The sequence below is a fragment of the Halyomorpha halys genome, unplaced genomic scaffold (genome assembly GCF_000696795.3).
Source record: "Halyomorpha halys isolate HHAL.00 unplaced genomic scaffold, Hhal_1.1 Scaffold1300.1, whole genome shotgun sequence".
In the NCBI taxonomy this organism is placed as follows: domain Eukaryota; kingdom Metazoa; phylum Arthropoda; class Insecta; order Hemiptera; family Pentatomidae; genus Halyomorpha; species Halyomorpha halys.
The window spans coordinates 167,072-183,074 of NW_027105571.1; the positions used below are offsets into that span (position 1 = coordinate 167,072).

Here is a 16,003-nt window from a genome sequence, read left to right on the forward strand (position 1 = left end):
TATATAAATATTAATTCCTTATATGAGTGTTAAATGTTCATGTGAATCAAACATGTTATTTTAATACAAATTTGTCATTAAAAAAGTTTTTAAAGACAAAGAAAGGTAAATAATTTTTTTTAAATCTTGCAGTATAATTAAAAAAATGATATTAAAGAAATAAAATAAAACAGGCATCATGAGAAGTGACTTTTTTACTTCCTTATTGCTGCAGATCCCTCAGTAATTAATTAGAAATTATGAATTTCTAATTAATGTCTGGTATACACCTATCATAGCCAGCTAGTGGTTATATTTATGAAATACTCAGTAGCAGATGTTTAGCAAAAAAAAAAAAAAATTTCTACTTTATAAATAAATATTTATAGAAAATATATGATACCTATTAAGAATATATTGAAAAAATTAACTAAAATCCCTTAAGAGTAATATTTAATTTAATTTTTTCCTAGGCCATTTGAAATCTTTGTCGATCCATACATGCATGAAGTGACACATTTCTGCCTTCCTGGATTGATGGAAAATTTGAAAGTTTCTGCCCGTTACATGCACGAGGCCTTTGAATTTTACGAAGAAACGCTTTCCAATCGCTATCCTTATCCTTGTTATAAACAGGTTTTTGTTGATGAAATTGATTTACTATCACATTCCTATGCAACAATGAGTATATTAAGGTATGTTATTTTATATATTGTAATAATCATAAATTTATTAAAATAAAATGAATGGAATTTAATATTTTTTAACTTAAATTCTCATATCTTAAAAGATAGTTTGGGTTCAAATTAAAAACTTTAATATTTAACAGATAATAGAATTTTGTAACATAAGAGACTCTTTTCTCAGGGCGGGTTTCCTGGCAATCAGAACCAGACAACACTTTACCAATAATAACACTTAAACTTAATTAATAGATATTCTACAAATACAATAAATTTCAGTTAGAACAAAACTAACCAATTACACAACCTTCCTTTGATGATATATTACTGTTGAAATTCTCTTGTCCATGATGCTATCCAACTCACCAATGGCTTCCAGTCCTTCCCGCTTCTACCCGAACGGACGTCTTCTCCCCAAGCCAGCAAAATCAAGAGTCCTAGTTTCCTCTCTTCTATCTTCAATGTTCACTGGTCGATCCAAAAATTAATCTATTGCAGTACAATCACTCTGCTTTACTTGCTATGATTTACGATTTAAATAGTTTATTGATAATTGTTACTTTCTTCCATTTCTTCTTTGATTATTACTTTTCAATAATTACTGCATAGGAACAACAAAAGTTGAAAAATTTCAATCCATGTTATCAAACACAAACAACCCAACGAACACTTCAGAAGGACGCGCACCGCCATCTTTCTTGCTTTGAACAACGTATTTATTTTAGACAATGAAAACTGGTTAGCTTGCTTTTTGATTTAAAATAACAAATAAACAATACTGAAACAATATACATAAAATAAAAACGTACCCAAAACCTTTTATATATAAATATAAACTATGTATTAAAAAAGAGGATATTACAATATATAATCTTATAACTTGTTCGAGACTGATATTATAATTAAATATAATACATAGTATCCAATTATGTCTCAACACTGTTTATTAATAATCAAAATGTCCAAGCTTGCCATCCTCAAAGAAAATGTATTAAATAACAGCTTTCATTATAGAATCATTATTAACTTTTTTAGACAACATTATTCCTGATAAATTAGCATAGCTTAACCTTAAATATAAATTCACAGCCTAACATCAAGGCTTTATTAGACCTGGGCGGAATAGCCAGCACAAATTTTTAAATAGTTGGATATGAGGCTGTGAATTTTCTTAGATTTTCTTGTAATATTCTCAAATTGTTAGGTTGTACCCCCTAGTTTTTATCATAAGAATTTAATGTTTTTGAATCAAATTTTAATTTGTAGAGATTTTCAATATTATTTAGTAAAAAGTGTGAAAGATAAATGTCATTACCTTGGAGAATTCTCCTTAGTTCAGTTACAAACCTTTTAAGAGATACAATAGGAATTTTGAAGATTTAGAATGGTTAAGATAAGTGTGATATTGGTTCGACATACATCACTTACATAAAACTGTTGCCTATTTACATTACTTTTAGGACCGGTTGCACCATTAAAGTTTAAACTACAATTAGTGAAATCTCTGGTAAACTCAACAATTATCCATTGCACTGGAAGAGTTTACCTTCAAATCTTGCGGTAAACTATAACTTTAATTTGGACTGCTCTTGTTCATGCTGAAACAACAATTCAATGTAATTGCACAAATAAGAAAACATCATCGACAAAGTCAAGATACTTTTCCAAGTTTTTTATTTGTTTTATGTAAACTTAAGTTATTTGAGTTTTACATAAAATACTGTCTTTTGATTCATTATTATTGGCAGCAATGATTTGTTCCTATAGAGGAAATTTTAAATAAATTGAAAAAAGGATTTCATCACTTGTAATAATAAATTATGATTCATTGATTAAAAATTTATGTAGTTTTATCGTAACTATAATATGATACAGGTAAGTAATAACAACAAAAACCATGATAAAAAACAATAATTATGAAGTTCGACCAATATTTGATTTGAATTATCGAGAACCTTAGCGCAATCTACTGACATTTATCTCAGTTTCAGGTAACCTTGGTAACCTGGTTTACACTAACTAAACCAGAAAAAGGTCACTAAGTTACCGGAGTTTTACTAAACTCTTGGACAAATCTAAGTTATACATAATGTAGTTTTACTAGAGATTAATGCAACTAGCCCTCATAAGGTTTTAACCTATATGTTTTATTTATTTTTATGTAGTTGGAAAAGTACATTTGTCTTGTAAGTGGTCTTACTTCAGACGAAGGTGAAAAGTTTTTGTATTGCTAATAGAAATAAAAATTGGGTAAAAATATACAGATGAGGTTCGTTTAGAAAAATGCCATGCTGCTTTTGTTTTTAAAATCTTTATTTGTTTATTTTTCAGCACAAATCTCCTTCACCCCAGTTCTATAGTTGACCAAACTTATATCACTCGCACAGCAATGGCTCAAGCAGTGGCCGAGCAATTTTTTGGCTGTTTCATCTCGATGCAGAATTGGTCAGACGCTTGGCTACCTAAAGGGATTGCTACCTATCTCACTGGTCTTTATTCCAAAAAATGTTTTGGAAGCAATGCCTACAGAGAATGGATTCAAAAGGTAATACATTAATTTATTATTTTTTTATAATTTATTTATTTGTGTATGTAAGTTTTATTATACATTAAGTTCAAGCAGTTATAAGTTATAAGATGTCATTGCTTGAGCTGTGATATCTCATAATTCCTAAACAAACTTTATACCATTTAAAAAAAGTAAAAATAAATGGTACATTCTAGAGACTTTTTGAAATCAGAAAAAATTATGTATCTATCCTACTAATTATAATTAAGACAATATATCTCAAGAATGATTGGAGAAGTTTGTCTCGGGGGGTGCGGTCAGCAAAGAACAACATAAATAAACAAAACCATATTTATTTATTTTATGCCGACGTTTCGACCTGAGTTTCGGGTCTTCACCAGGGGTTGTGGCATAGAAGGCAGGTTTGTAACTGAGAATGATGTATATCTCAAGAATGATGTATTAAAATTTTATCGTTAATTTTTTTGACTTATGAGGTATCACAGTGTTTTTTTGTTGGTATGCCATATATCTCTTAATACTTCATCGGAGTAAATGATTGAGTGATCATTTTTATGACTGTCTTCTACCACTAATGATGAATTAAAAATAGTGCTACCGTATTATTAGATAAAATTAGTATTCTGTAGCTGTGAGTCAACCCTGTGGGTTCGGCTAGCCCCCTGGGGTCTAACTAGCCTCATAAAGTGGGTACCCTTGGTGGGGGAAAAATCTGGCAGTTAAGAGTGATCTAATTTACTCCTTGTACAACTGTTGTTCAAACAGTACTTTCTTACAAAATATTGAACCCTTGACCCTTCATGGGTTGTAGCAGTGTATGTTGCTATCAGAGATGGGCTATAGCTAAAACTAATAGCTAATGTTGCCATGGATACGATCCTCATTCATGAATGAACCATTGATAAATAAATATTGTATCCATGGCAATTTTAGCTAGTAGTTTCATAGTTGCCCAACTCTGGTTACTATCTTGTTCGTTTTTGAAGATAGTGAAAAATATAAAATATTGCGTATTTATTGTACCAAAGTCTAAAGAAAAACCTAATATACCTTTTTTTCCTAAAATAACTCCTTTCTTTTTCTTTTTAATTTAACAGTAGTCACAAATTACCCTAGACTTATCCTCTTGACCATTAAATTTTTTTTCAAAATGGAAGCCTATTGTGGGTTTCTTCTCTACCATTTATGGTGATCATTTATGAGAATTGAAGAAAAAATATGGAATTTTTGGTATAGTTAAACTAAAGCTTAAAAAATATTATCTAAATAATTTTTAAATTTTTGGTTATTTAATCATTTGAAAATAATAATTAATTATTGCGTACAAATATAAATAAACCAATTGTGAAAATTCCAGTTTTTATAGGCGTTGCCATTTTGATAATACTATATTATTTTAATGTTTGGCGATTAATAACAGAATATTTGTATGTAACAACAATAATTTGTAAAAGTTTAATTTTTTTATAAATTTTTATAACAATTAAAATCTTATATAAACGTATTTTCTAGTATCTTTCTAAATAATTGTGTTCACTATTTTCTAAGGATTATAAATTCTTCTGTATTATGATTCCTGGAGAAGTTAAAAACCATTATAACTCCAATAATCCTTTATTAATCACTTGGATGATTTTTTAGATTTATTTTTTTGTCCATTTTCAAATCTAAAACCTTGCATTAGAACATTCTCAAACTGAATTTCATCGAATTACATACTCTTGTCATTTTCATTAATATATCTTGGCAGTATTTAATATTGCTCAATCTATATTCCTAACTGCACTGTTACTCTCCCCTAACAGTGCAGTTAGGATTATAGATTGAAAATGACAAGATTATGCAATTTGATGAAATTAAGTTTATCAACAAATCGAGGAGTGTTCCAACAGAAAGAATTAAATTTGAAAATGCACAAGAAATGGGTTGGAAACATTATCTAATTAATTAATGAAGGATAATTGGAGTTTTAAGGGTTTTTAATTTTCTCAGATTTTATTTTATAGAAAAATATTTTCTATATTATTTAATATAGTTTTAAAATAAATTGAAATCTGTTGGAATTTACTATATTAGGTAATAAAATGTATAGAAGCTTAATATTGTTGCTATGGAGAAAGCTCCTTAGTCCTGTAACATGAATATTTTAAGAGATACAAAAGGCGTTTTTCTTTTATTCAATAAAATGTTTTTTTTTTTTAAATTTAATGTAAAAAACATATATCAGGTAATGTTGAGTTTTTACTAAAAGAAATATTTTTTATACTAATGTATGTTTTATTATGTGATATAAGAAAAAATACCATTTATTTGTATACACATTTTCATAAAAATATACAAATGGTAAAATATTATTTTCTTTTTTTAGATTAAAATATTTGTTTATTATTTGGCCTACCCACACGAATAATTCAGTTTTCATTTTATTTAACATATTTTGTACCAATTAATGAGTTGTGTTTATCGATATAGGAGCTACAAGATGTAGTTAAATATGAAGAGGACTTCGGAGGGATCATAATGGATCCTAGCCAGCCACCAGCTCCTCTTCCAATTGCGGGGAACATGCCGGCTGCTACTCCTAAAGCGGTTGATCCAGGATTCCACTTCCCTATCAAAAATTTGTATACGATATCCCCACTGTACATGGAAACAATGAGGAAGAAGGCTCATCTAGTCATCAGGATGCTTGAGCATAGGATCGGCTATGAGCTGCTTTTACAAGTAAATAATCTCTTTTGTTAATATAAAGAGTGACCAGTATTGTATCATGGGCAAAAATGTGAAACTCTGTATGTAAAAAATCTAACTTTTCAAAAAAAAAAGAATTTCCTAACATTTTTATTTTATTAGAAAACTAAGGGGAGGGGTACCCCCCCTGGAATGGCGGACCCAACCCCCATTTTACAAATTTAATTGTACTATTCGTTGCTCAAATGTATAACTGTAATTTATATGTAATCTGTTGTGATGACTATTATTTTTTCAATATAGTGTAAGCAGGAAAAAAATAACATAAATTCAAGTCTTCATCCCTGCATTTTAAATTGAACCTCATAGCTGCTTAACAACCTAAATGAAGAATTCATCATTATGTATTAACATATAATTGTTTAATTAGATAGTAAAATTGTAAGTGAGCTTTAATATACAATAAAAACATGTGAAAGCCATTTATTCTAAAAGTTAGATTTTTGACTTACATAGTTTCACCCTCTTGCCAACACAATTTTTTTTTTTATGTAAAATAATATAACTGATATTGGTAAGACTGATATAATATAAGAGATTGGATATTAATTAGAGATAGTTTTAAAAAATATCTGAAGTTATTTCTATTGCTTAGAAAGTTGAGGGAAATATTACTTAAAATGTAGTGGTTTGATAGGATTATGTGTTTTATTTTAAGTTTTTTGTAATGTTTTCTGTTTCCGTAGGTCTTGAACAAACATTTGTCTTTAGCATCAAACGCTTCGGTATTGAAGTCTGCTTCTGGTCAGTGGTCGCATATGCTTATTAGCACCAATACTTTTGCTAAAGCTATATTTACTGTGACTGGTAAAGACATGGCTGTTTTTATTGATCAATGGGTTCGCACAGGCGGGCATGCCAAGTTTCATTTATCATTCATTTTTAACAGGAAAAGGTAAATATATTATTTTATTTAGTAAATTAATTGAGAGCTTAGTATACAGACATCACTTGTTAAGAGGGAGAGCCGGTTAATTCGGGGTGTATAAAAGAAAGAACTTGCGATATTAATTTAACTTATGTATTAGGTCAAAATTAAAATGCAATACAAAACTTAATTTAAAAGTGGTATTTATATTATTATATCAATAAAATGTATTAAAAACAAAATAATTGAATCTGTCCTGCTATATATTATTTTATATGCATACAGAGTGACTCGTGCGGAGTGGCCCTCAAGAGTCATGACTCAAAAAATGGCACAAATAAATAAGTTTTACTTATTTGCATACCTTTACTAACTGCACTCCCAACCATCTTCTCATGTCAATCTACAGTGAACTATCCTCTCCTCAGATCAATCTATGGTGATCTATCTTCTCCTCTATGTTCAACTAAAAACACCGCAATATTTAATTTAAGTCTATAAATGATCTTTGAAATTTTAATATTAGTCACAAATTTTGTTAGTTTAAATTTTTTCTTAATGGATACTTCTCAATAATGGAAAACCAGGTACATATTTAATGCATTCGAACCCCTATATTATGTAACCCCTCCACTCCAAATACGAACACTAATTTTATTATCCATCAGCACTATTCATTGAATTACAATGACACAAGCCATAAAACATGAATGTATAAACTACTTATTTTGGGAAAAAGTTATATAATACTGTTTTCTGCTTAATATATTAGAAAATTTATATTAAATAAAAAGTATGCATTACATATTTTACATGCTTATGTATATAATTGGAGAGGAGAATGGTTCAGTGGATAAGGCACTGTGCTATTAACTCCAAGGACATGAGTTTGAATCCGGCTATGGCAGATAATTATTTATTCTGTTACTGTTGCTGTGAGTCAACCCTGTGGGTTCAGGAAACCCTCTAGGGTCCACTCAGCATCTGTAAAGTGAGTAAGTAAATTAGGTAAAAATGTGGTGGTTGAACAGGATTATGAGCAAATCACCTCTTTGAATAACCGTTGTTGAAGAAACTACTCCTTTACAACGTTCTAAACCCCTTTATTGGTTCTAGCCAGAGTTGGGCAACTATGAAACTAATAGCTAAAATTGCCATGGATACGATATTTATTTATGAATGGTTCATTCATGAATAAGGGTCGTATCCATAGCGATACAGATTTTCATTTTTCATGTATATAATTATTTAATTACTAATTAATTCTTATTTCAAATAAGTAATAACAATTATATTATTTTTGTAATTTTTTTCAATGATAAGGTTTTTTGTTTTATACTAAGTAAGTTTTGTGAAACATGCTTCATTTTAATTTCTTTATTACATACATTCTCCGTTATCAATGTTTCAGAGCTCTTTCTTCATCTTCACAATGAACCATCTTTCGAGTAGTTACATTGTCCTTTACTCTTTTTTTTATCTATATTAGAATACTTCATCTTAAATTAAATGTTTTATAATGTACATTACTTACACATTTTATTTTCATTATTACACTTATAAATACAAGTATATAAACAAACCTCGATATAGGAGTAAGTACGTAATAAAGAAATTAAAAATATAGATATTCCATAAAACTTATAGTTAACAATAAATAGTTAATAATTAATAGTTTACTGTTACTATTTTGAAACCTTTATTGACCGCCACCTGGACTGTCTTCCTCCAATCTACTTCATAAGGTCAACTATCTTTGTCCAATACGTTAGTTAGAAATTATATTTTGTTTATAATAGCACTAAACATAGTTTTGTTTAGACTGTTTTATAACAGTTTTAATAACAAATTAATTATTATTTTTGTGAAAAACAATTAAAATTACTTCAAAGTTTTTAAATTTCATTGTTAACTTAAAATCTATAGCATTTTCACTTTCTGTACTTATAAAAATATATTAAAAGGACCTTAGCATGTCTGAAAATTAACTAACTGGTAAAACAATTATTGTGTAAAGAGTTGAACTAAAATTTATTCAAAGAGCGACTATATGACCTATACTTTTTTTAAATTTATTATTGCCTAAAGTCAAAACCAGTAGTGAATTGTATTGTGCTGAGGAGATAGACACAGTATCCTCGAAACTTCAAAAATGAAATAAATATGTGTTGAAAACAGAGCTATTTTTAAACTGGATTTAGTGAATGACACAATTCTTCCTTATTTCAAATACAATAATTTATTTCATATCAGCAACAACATTTCGGGTCAATTATTCTTCTAAAATGTATGACTAGTAACAATAAAATAGTTTTTATTCATTAAATGAAATTAATATTATTATATATTAGCAAGAATGACAATAAAGGAGAAAATTATAGGTTATTGTTATCAACAACCTGAAGATGGGGGAAATTTCCCGAAACGTTGTTGCTGATGATATGAAATAAATTATCGTATTTGAAATAAGGAAGAATTGTGTCATTCACTAAATCCAGTTTAATTCCATAAGACTCTTCCAGTAAAATATCATTAAGTTTAGAGCTATTTTTATTTATCAAGTGCTCAATAATTGTTATCGAATAATCTTTTTATATAAAAATTATTTTAAAACTTATATCAGTAAATTTAAAAAAAAAAATTATTAATAACAGTTATCTATCTATTTTAAGAATAAAAATTTGTAGCAACTTTTATTTTAAAGTTTACTAAAAAATTTAAGTACATTTTTGGTCCCTGGTCTAGGCTTCAAAATAATTTTTTTTTTTTGTGTCTCTCAACATTGTTACTCTTTGGTATGGTGAGAAAAATGATTGACTCTGATTGTTTATAAATATAAAACATAAGTGATGAGAAAATGGTTGGGGTGCGTTCAATGAAGAACACAAATAAGAAAAAACATATTTATTAGTGCCAACATTTCAGGCATAATTTCAAGCCTTCTTCAGGGCTAAGAGCAAAAACAAGATAGCAACCATAATGAATAAAAGGAATTACAGAATGATTAGAAAATAACTAACAAAGTAGATTGATAAACAATGTTGAAAGATAATGTATATAGTATTATAAGTATTATATTCTAAGTCTTATAATACTATATACATTTTCTTTCAACACTGTTTATCTATCTATTTTGTTAGTTATTTTCTAATCATTCTGTTATTCCTTTTATTCGTTATGGTTGCTATCTTGTTTTTTGCTCTTAGCCCTGAAGAAGGCTTGAAATTATGCCTGAAATGTTGGCACTAATAAATAAGTTTTTAACTTATTTGTGTTCATTGACCGCACCCCAACCATTTTCTCATCATTTATATGTATCCACAGTTAACTATTAACTCATCAAGTATAAAATAATTTATTTTAAACAAAATTAACAAAAAATTACTGTTTGATATTGTCATAATATGATCCTCTGAATAATATTAAATAGATAGGTAATTCATCCATACTTTTAGAAACACTGTGGAACTTGAAATAAGACAAGACGCCGTCTCCCAGCGAGGTATCAGAAAATACGTTGGCCCTTTACTAGTCACAATTCAAGAACTGGATGGTACTTTTAAGCATAACCTTCAAATTGAAGGGAATGTTGCAAAAGCTGATTTAACCTGTCACTCTAAAAGTCGTAGGAACAAGAAGAAGAAAATACCGTTGTGTACTGGTGAAGAAGTGGATATGGATTTGACCGCTATGGAGTGAGTATTAAACATTTAATCATTATAAAACAAATTACCTTTTGATCTAATTTGGTTTTGTCAATATATTAATCGTAACAAACAAAAGTATAGATAGTATTTCTCTAATATGTTATATAGACAAATTGATAGAGAAAAAACTGTGGCATAAGCAATATCTGTACATTGTTTATCTTTTTTTTTTTTTAAATATAAAGGTGAGCTAACAATTTGAATGAGACTTCCTTTCGAGGATCACGTCATTCACAACCAAACAGCACATTTGGTCGTGAAAACAAAAGAGATTGATTTTTGACTGTATCTAGAAAAGAAGTTCTTTTCTAAAAGAACAATCTATTGTTTATAAAGTTGCTTGGTAATCATAAATACTGAGAAACCTGATCATAGTCACAATAAAGATTTAATAAATTAAGATGGTCCAGGTACAATAAAAAAAAAACCCTCAAATAGTATAAAAACTAATTAATAAAAACCTGAGGGGTGCCATAATCCACCCTACCTTCCTTCTAAGCAAAAATGACTCTAAGGAGTGGGGATTAGGCCACACCCTTTGAAGGAAACTTTACGTTGAAGTTGATTGGGATTTTAGAGAATTGATGTTATAGTAAATGTTATTTCCAATAATTTGGTATATCTGTAATGGAAATCCATTGAACCGTTCTCAAGAAATTCGTACTTCTTTCTCTGTTATCTTCAGGCTCATTTCAACGTGAATATCAAGGATCCCAAAATATATTTATTGTTCTGAAAAGTAAGGAGTAAATTTAAAATTTAATTAATTTGGTCAGTTTTTCAATTAATGTTTTCAAGGAACAGCTAATTAAAAATAATTTTTTTTTCAAGGAAAACATTAAAACATAAAGTTCGATACAAATAAATTATTGTTTCTGATATAATTGAGAAAGTTGTTTATTTTTTATTATCTTTTAATTCCCCTCCCTAGCAATTTCTGGCATCAAATATGGCGTACTGGATGCCACGCCTACGAAATGAATAGACCCCACCTTCTGGCGTCACCCGCCCTGGAAGTGTACTACTCCTAATATTCTCCTTTCTCCATGATAAGAGCCAATGTTTTACTCCACTTTACATTGCTTCTTCAGTGCTAAAAACAAGATACAAAAACTACAAATATTATAAAGAATAAAAGATAACATAAAATATAAAGTAAACTATGGTAGAATGTAAAATAAATTGTGAAAATGATATAAAAATAAGGAAATTAGAGATGTTATAAAATTTTTTGTTTTTATTTCTCTTATGTGTGTAACCATCTTTTTTATTATGGGCATTATCCCTACTCTCAAACTATGTTAGATTGTAAAAAAAAAATTTCAAAGTAAATTAAAGATGGCGTTAGATGGAGAAGAGGCATAAGAGTGAGGAGAACGACTCTTGTTAAAATGACAATTACACACACAAGAGAAATAAAAACAAAAGATTTTATAACATCTTTACTTTGCTTATTTTTATATATTTTTTCATATTCTACCAGAGTTTACTTTATATTTCATGGTATCTTATACTCTTATTTGTATATTTGTAGTTTTTTGTATATTTGTTTTAGCCCTGAAGAAGCCATACAAAGTGGGGTGAAATATTGACTCTTACTAAATCATTTTTACTATTTGAGTTTTCTTTTTACAGCAGCCGGACCATATTTGTTCATTAATTAACCACAGTCAATTAACGACCTTCCGATAATGATTTAAATGTTCATTGAAATTAGAAAACTTTAGTATCAACAATAAAGTATTATGGAGATGTTCTGCGTGGCATATAATATAGTTATCCACATAATATTATATTTTTAAAGGAGTGTGTCATTGAGCAACTAACATTTCCTTGCGATCAATTGCATACAGGCTTCATCAATAAGAGTGTAATTATATGTAGTAAATTATAGATACTTCTATAACTAGGATAATTTATAGCAGGTATGGAATATTATTTGTTTTACATAATACTATTACTATCATGTAAATATTTAATAAAAATATATAATTTTAAAATTAATCCTTATTATTTTAATTTTATAGTTCGGATTCTCCTGTCCTTTGGATAAGACTAGATCCCGATATGACACTTATACGCTCTTCTAACATTGAGCAGCCTGATTATCAGTGGCAATATCAGCTGCGGCACGAAAGAGACGTGACTGCACAGTTTGAAGCAATACTGGCTTTGGAAAGATTTCCGACGCCTTCAACCCGAATGGCGTTAACCGATACGATTGAGAACGATCAAACATATGTAAAAGTTAGGTGTGCAGCAGCTCACTGTTTGACAAAGGTGATGAAAAGAATTTTTTTTTTCTATAATGTTTTTATTGTAATATTGATAATCAGGTTATAAGAATGAAAAAGTGTTTTAAAGAATCTTAATTTATTTATTTTACACGATATTTGTTTTATTGATGAAAATTCAAATCCAGGAGTAAAGACTGTCTTTTTAAATAACAAGGTATATTTAATATTTTAGGTGAAGTAAGTTAAAAATTATACTTCCTAACATGTTTACTTGTAACCTTTAATGTAAAGTTGTTTGTAAGTAAGGATTACTAAAACTAAATCTTATCTGAATTTGAAACATTTAAGCCTGTATATAAAAGGAAGATGGTCTGGGTTGGTAAAAAAAAAAAACTCAAATAGTAATTAAACTGATTATTGTAAGCCAACTTTTCACTCCACTTTCCAGGGCTTCGTTAGGGCTAAAAAAGATACAAACAACTAAAATTAAGTAACAAAGTAAGGGAATAAAATAAGATGAAATAAAAATACACTGAGGTGTGCCTAAATATGATTTAAAGTACGTGAAAATGTATGTAAAAATAAACCAATTTAAGAAAATCTAAATGAGATGTACAGTGAAAAGTATAAATAAACAAGAATTACAAAAAAGTATTAGACAATTAATAAAAATGGAAATAATAACAGATAAAAAAGAAATATAAAAATACAGTGCACATTAAAAACGGAAAAATAAAGAAAATGAGAATTAAATAAAGGTCAAGACAAAAAGAAAATAATGAACAACATAGTACACCCACCTTACTGAATGGGAGTAAAGCTAATGAATGAGCTGAAGGCGGATGAGAAGGCCAACAGCATAGAAGAGCAGGAGGGGAATATGGCGGTTGGCAGATAGGTTACATTTGAAAGATAAAAGATAAAAAGTAATTAAGAAAGACAATATACCAAATGAGTGGGGATACAGAGTTATGTAAATTATATGATAGAAAATTAATAATAAAGTAATTAATATAAGTACACTTAAGTAGATAACATATGAATATAAATAAAAAAATAAGATACATGAGTATAAATGAAAAAGGAAGAATAGTAAATATAAAAATAATTAAATATGGGGTGAGAATTTAGAAAAACAAGAATAAAAGATATGACAAGAAAGTGGGCTTCTGGAATGCAGAACAAAGAGAAAATAAGTATTATGAGGGTTTTATTAGGTTCAAAATGTGTCGGTATGTAAGGGAGATGCAGTATTTATGAATTTTATGATTGACGGAATTCTCTGTTAAATTTATGTAAATGGACTCCGAGATAAGACGTTTTTTATGGTTCGGGACAGTGGCAAGAATTGAAAGATTGCTAAATTAAAAGTATGATTCAGGTTTAAGGCGTGTTCTGGTAATTTAGAAGCAAGTGGGTTGCAGGAGTTGATAGAAGTTTTGTGCTGGGAAATTTAGTTCTTAAGTTGGTTTTCATTTTCGCCGATACTTTATACCTTCTGCCAAAGGTTTAATTTTAAGCAATCTACAAATCCCTTGATCCATTTTAATTTTTGACTTATTTCATCTGATGTTGAAAATATAATTTCATTATTGAGAGTAGTTTTTATTAATAATAATAAAAACCTTCTTTATTAAAATATATTACATGTTTAACGTATTGGCCGATTTGGCCATCATCGAGGACAATCTTAATGTTAGTATCACAGCCTCACATTGGTTTATTACAATTTGCAGGCTATTATGCCCCCAAGTCAATTTAACACGGTTAAAATGAACATTATACACAGTATGTAATAGTGTTGTGATTAGTCAATGATATTAGATTAAAAAAAACTACGTTAAATGTGTTAAATTGACTTCGGCACTATAGCCTGCAAATTTTAATAAATTAATGTGAGGCTGTAATACTAAAATTAAGATTCTCTTCGATGATGGCCGAAATGTTGGACTTGTAATATGTTTTAATAAAGAAGGTTGTGACTATTTGGATAGTTTTTGTTATTATTAATAAAACAAGCAGTCTCGAACAAGAAAAAAAAAATATACATATAAGGTAGTTTTTATTTTTAAGAGCGAACCTTTTTAAGAATAACAAAAATATAATAATATTCTTAGACAATCCTTATTTATTTTTTATTGATGCAATGTTAATAAATTTATTTATATAAATTTTATGAATAAATAAATAAATTCTTTATAAATTTTGTTATTTAATAATAAGTAATAACATTTATTGTTTATATATAAATAATTATCTAATGATCAATTAATATTATTGAATTTTGTTTAGGTTGCAAATTGTATGGTCACTAATTGGGCCGGACCTCCTGCAATGCTGGCTATATTTCGAAAACTTTTTGGATCTTTTTCCTGCCCGCATATAATCAAACAAAATAATTTTACTAACTTACAGCATTATTTTCTCCAGAAAGTAAGTTATCCAAAGTTCAGAATTTTTTCAATTTTTTAAAAAGAAATTTAAGTTTTCTAGATAAGAAATAAATATTAAAATTAATATATTCCTGTCTGACTTGCTGTGTTTTTGTTTTCTATTTATCCAGACTATTCCAGTAGCAATGGCTGGTTTAAGGAACGCTCATGGAATATGCCCACCAGAAGTCATTAGGTTTCTACTTGATTTATTCAAATATAATGATAATAGTAAAAACAAATTTTCTGATAATTACTACAGAGCGGCATTGATCGAAGCTCTGGGTGAAACAATAACACCGGTCATATCCGTCGTACATCATGGGTAACAATATTAACATTTATTTTATCATTATATTTTATTACTTATAATTAATGTTAGTTTACTTTTAATTTAGGTGATTAACTACAGAACTAAAATTGGATGGTAAAAACCATTTAAAAACCTTTTCTGTAGTACACCTAAACATCAGCCTCTTACTAAAGTATAGGGACAAATGTTGTTTATCAGTTAAATAATTAGCCTTTGATGTAATCGTTTTAAGTATAATTAATATAGATAATGGGAAATTAATTTTATTAAAACAGACTGTACCATATTTCCTAAAAAAAAAGGTTGCTTGCATGTATAAGATGGTAATCCGTTTTGAAAATAATTTTCTAGAAAAAATATGGGGAGGAAAAATAAATATAAAAAAAGAAATAAATGTGCTAAATAATAAAGAAATTAGGTACTGCATTGGTAAATAACATTAAAAATAAATAAATTGTATTGGAAGATTATTGATTGACCGTGTGTGAAGATGAAAGGAATAT

At 28.3% G+C, this 16,003-nt stretch overlaps 1 protein-coding gene across 1 annotated transcript in view; it reads left to right on the forward strand.

Moving 5' to 3' along the window:
- Nucleotides 1–16,003, forward strand: part of Taf2 (TATA-box binding protein associated factor 2) — a 34,601-nt gene that overhangs the window by 8,805 nt on the left and 9,793 nt on the right. Inside the window, exons 5-12 of the mRNA XM_067052014.1 lie at nt 453–674; nt 2,994–3,207; nt 5,665–5,916; nt 6,630–6,838; nt 10,267–10,506; nt 12,546–12,798; nt 15,048–15,188; nt 15,319–15,512. Coding sequence (XP_066908115.1) covers nt 453–674; nt 2,994–3,207; nt 5,665–5,916; nt 6,630–6,838; nt 10,267–10,506; nt 12,546–12,798; nt 15,048–15,188; nt 15,319–15,512 — 1,725 coding nt within the window. The remainder of the gene's footprint in view (nt 1–452; nt 675–2,993; nt 3,208–5,664; nt 5,917–6,629; nt 6,839–10,266; nt 10,507–12,545; nt 12,799–15,047; nt 15,189–15,318; nt 15,513–16,003) is intronic.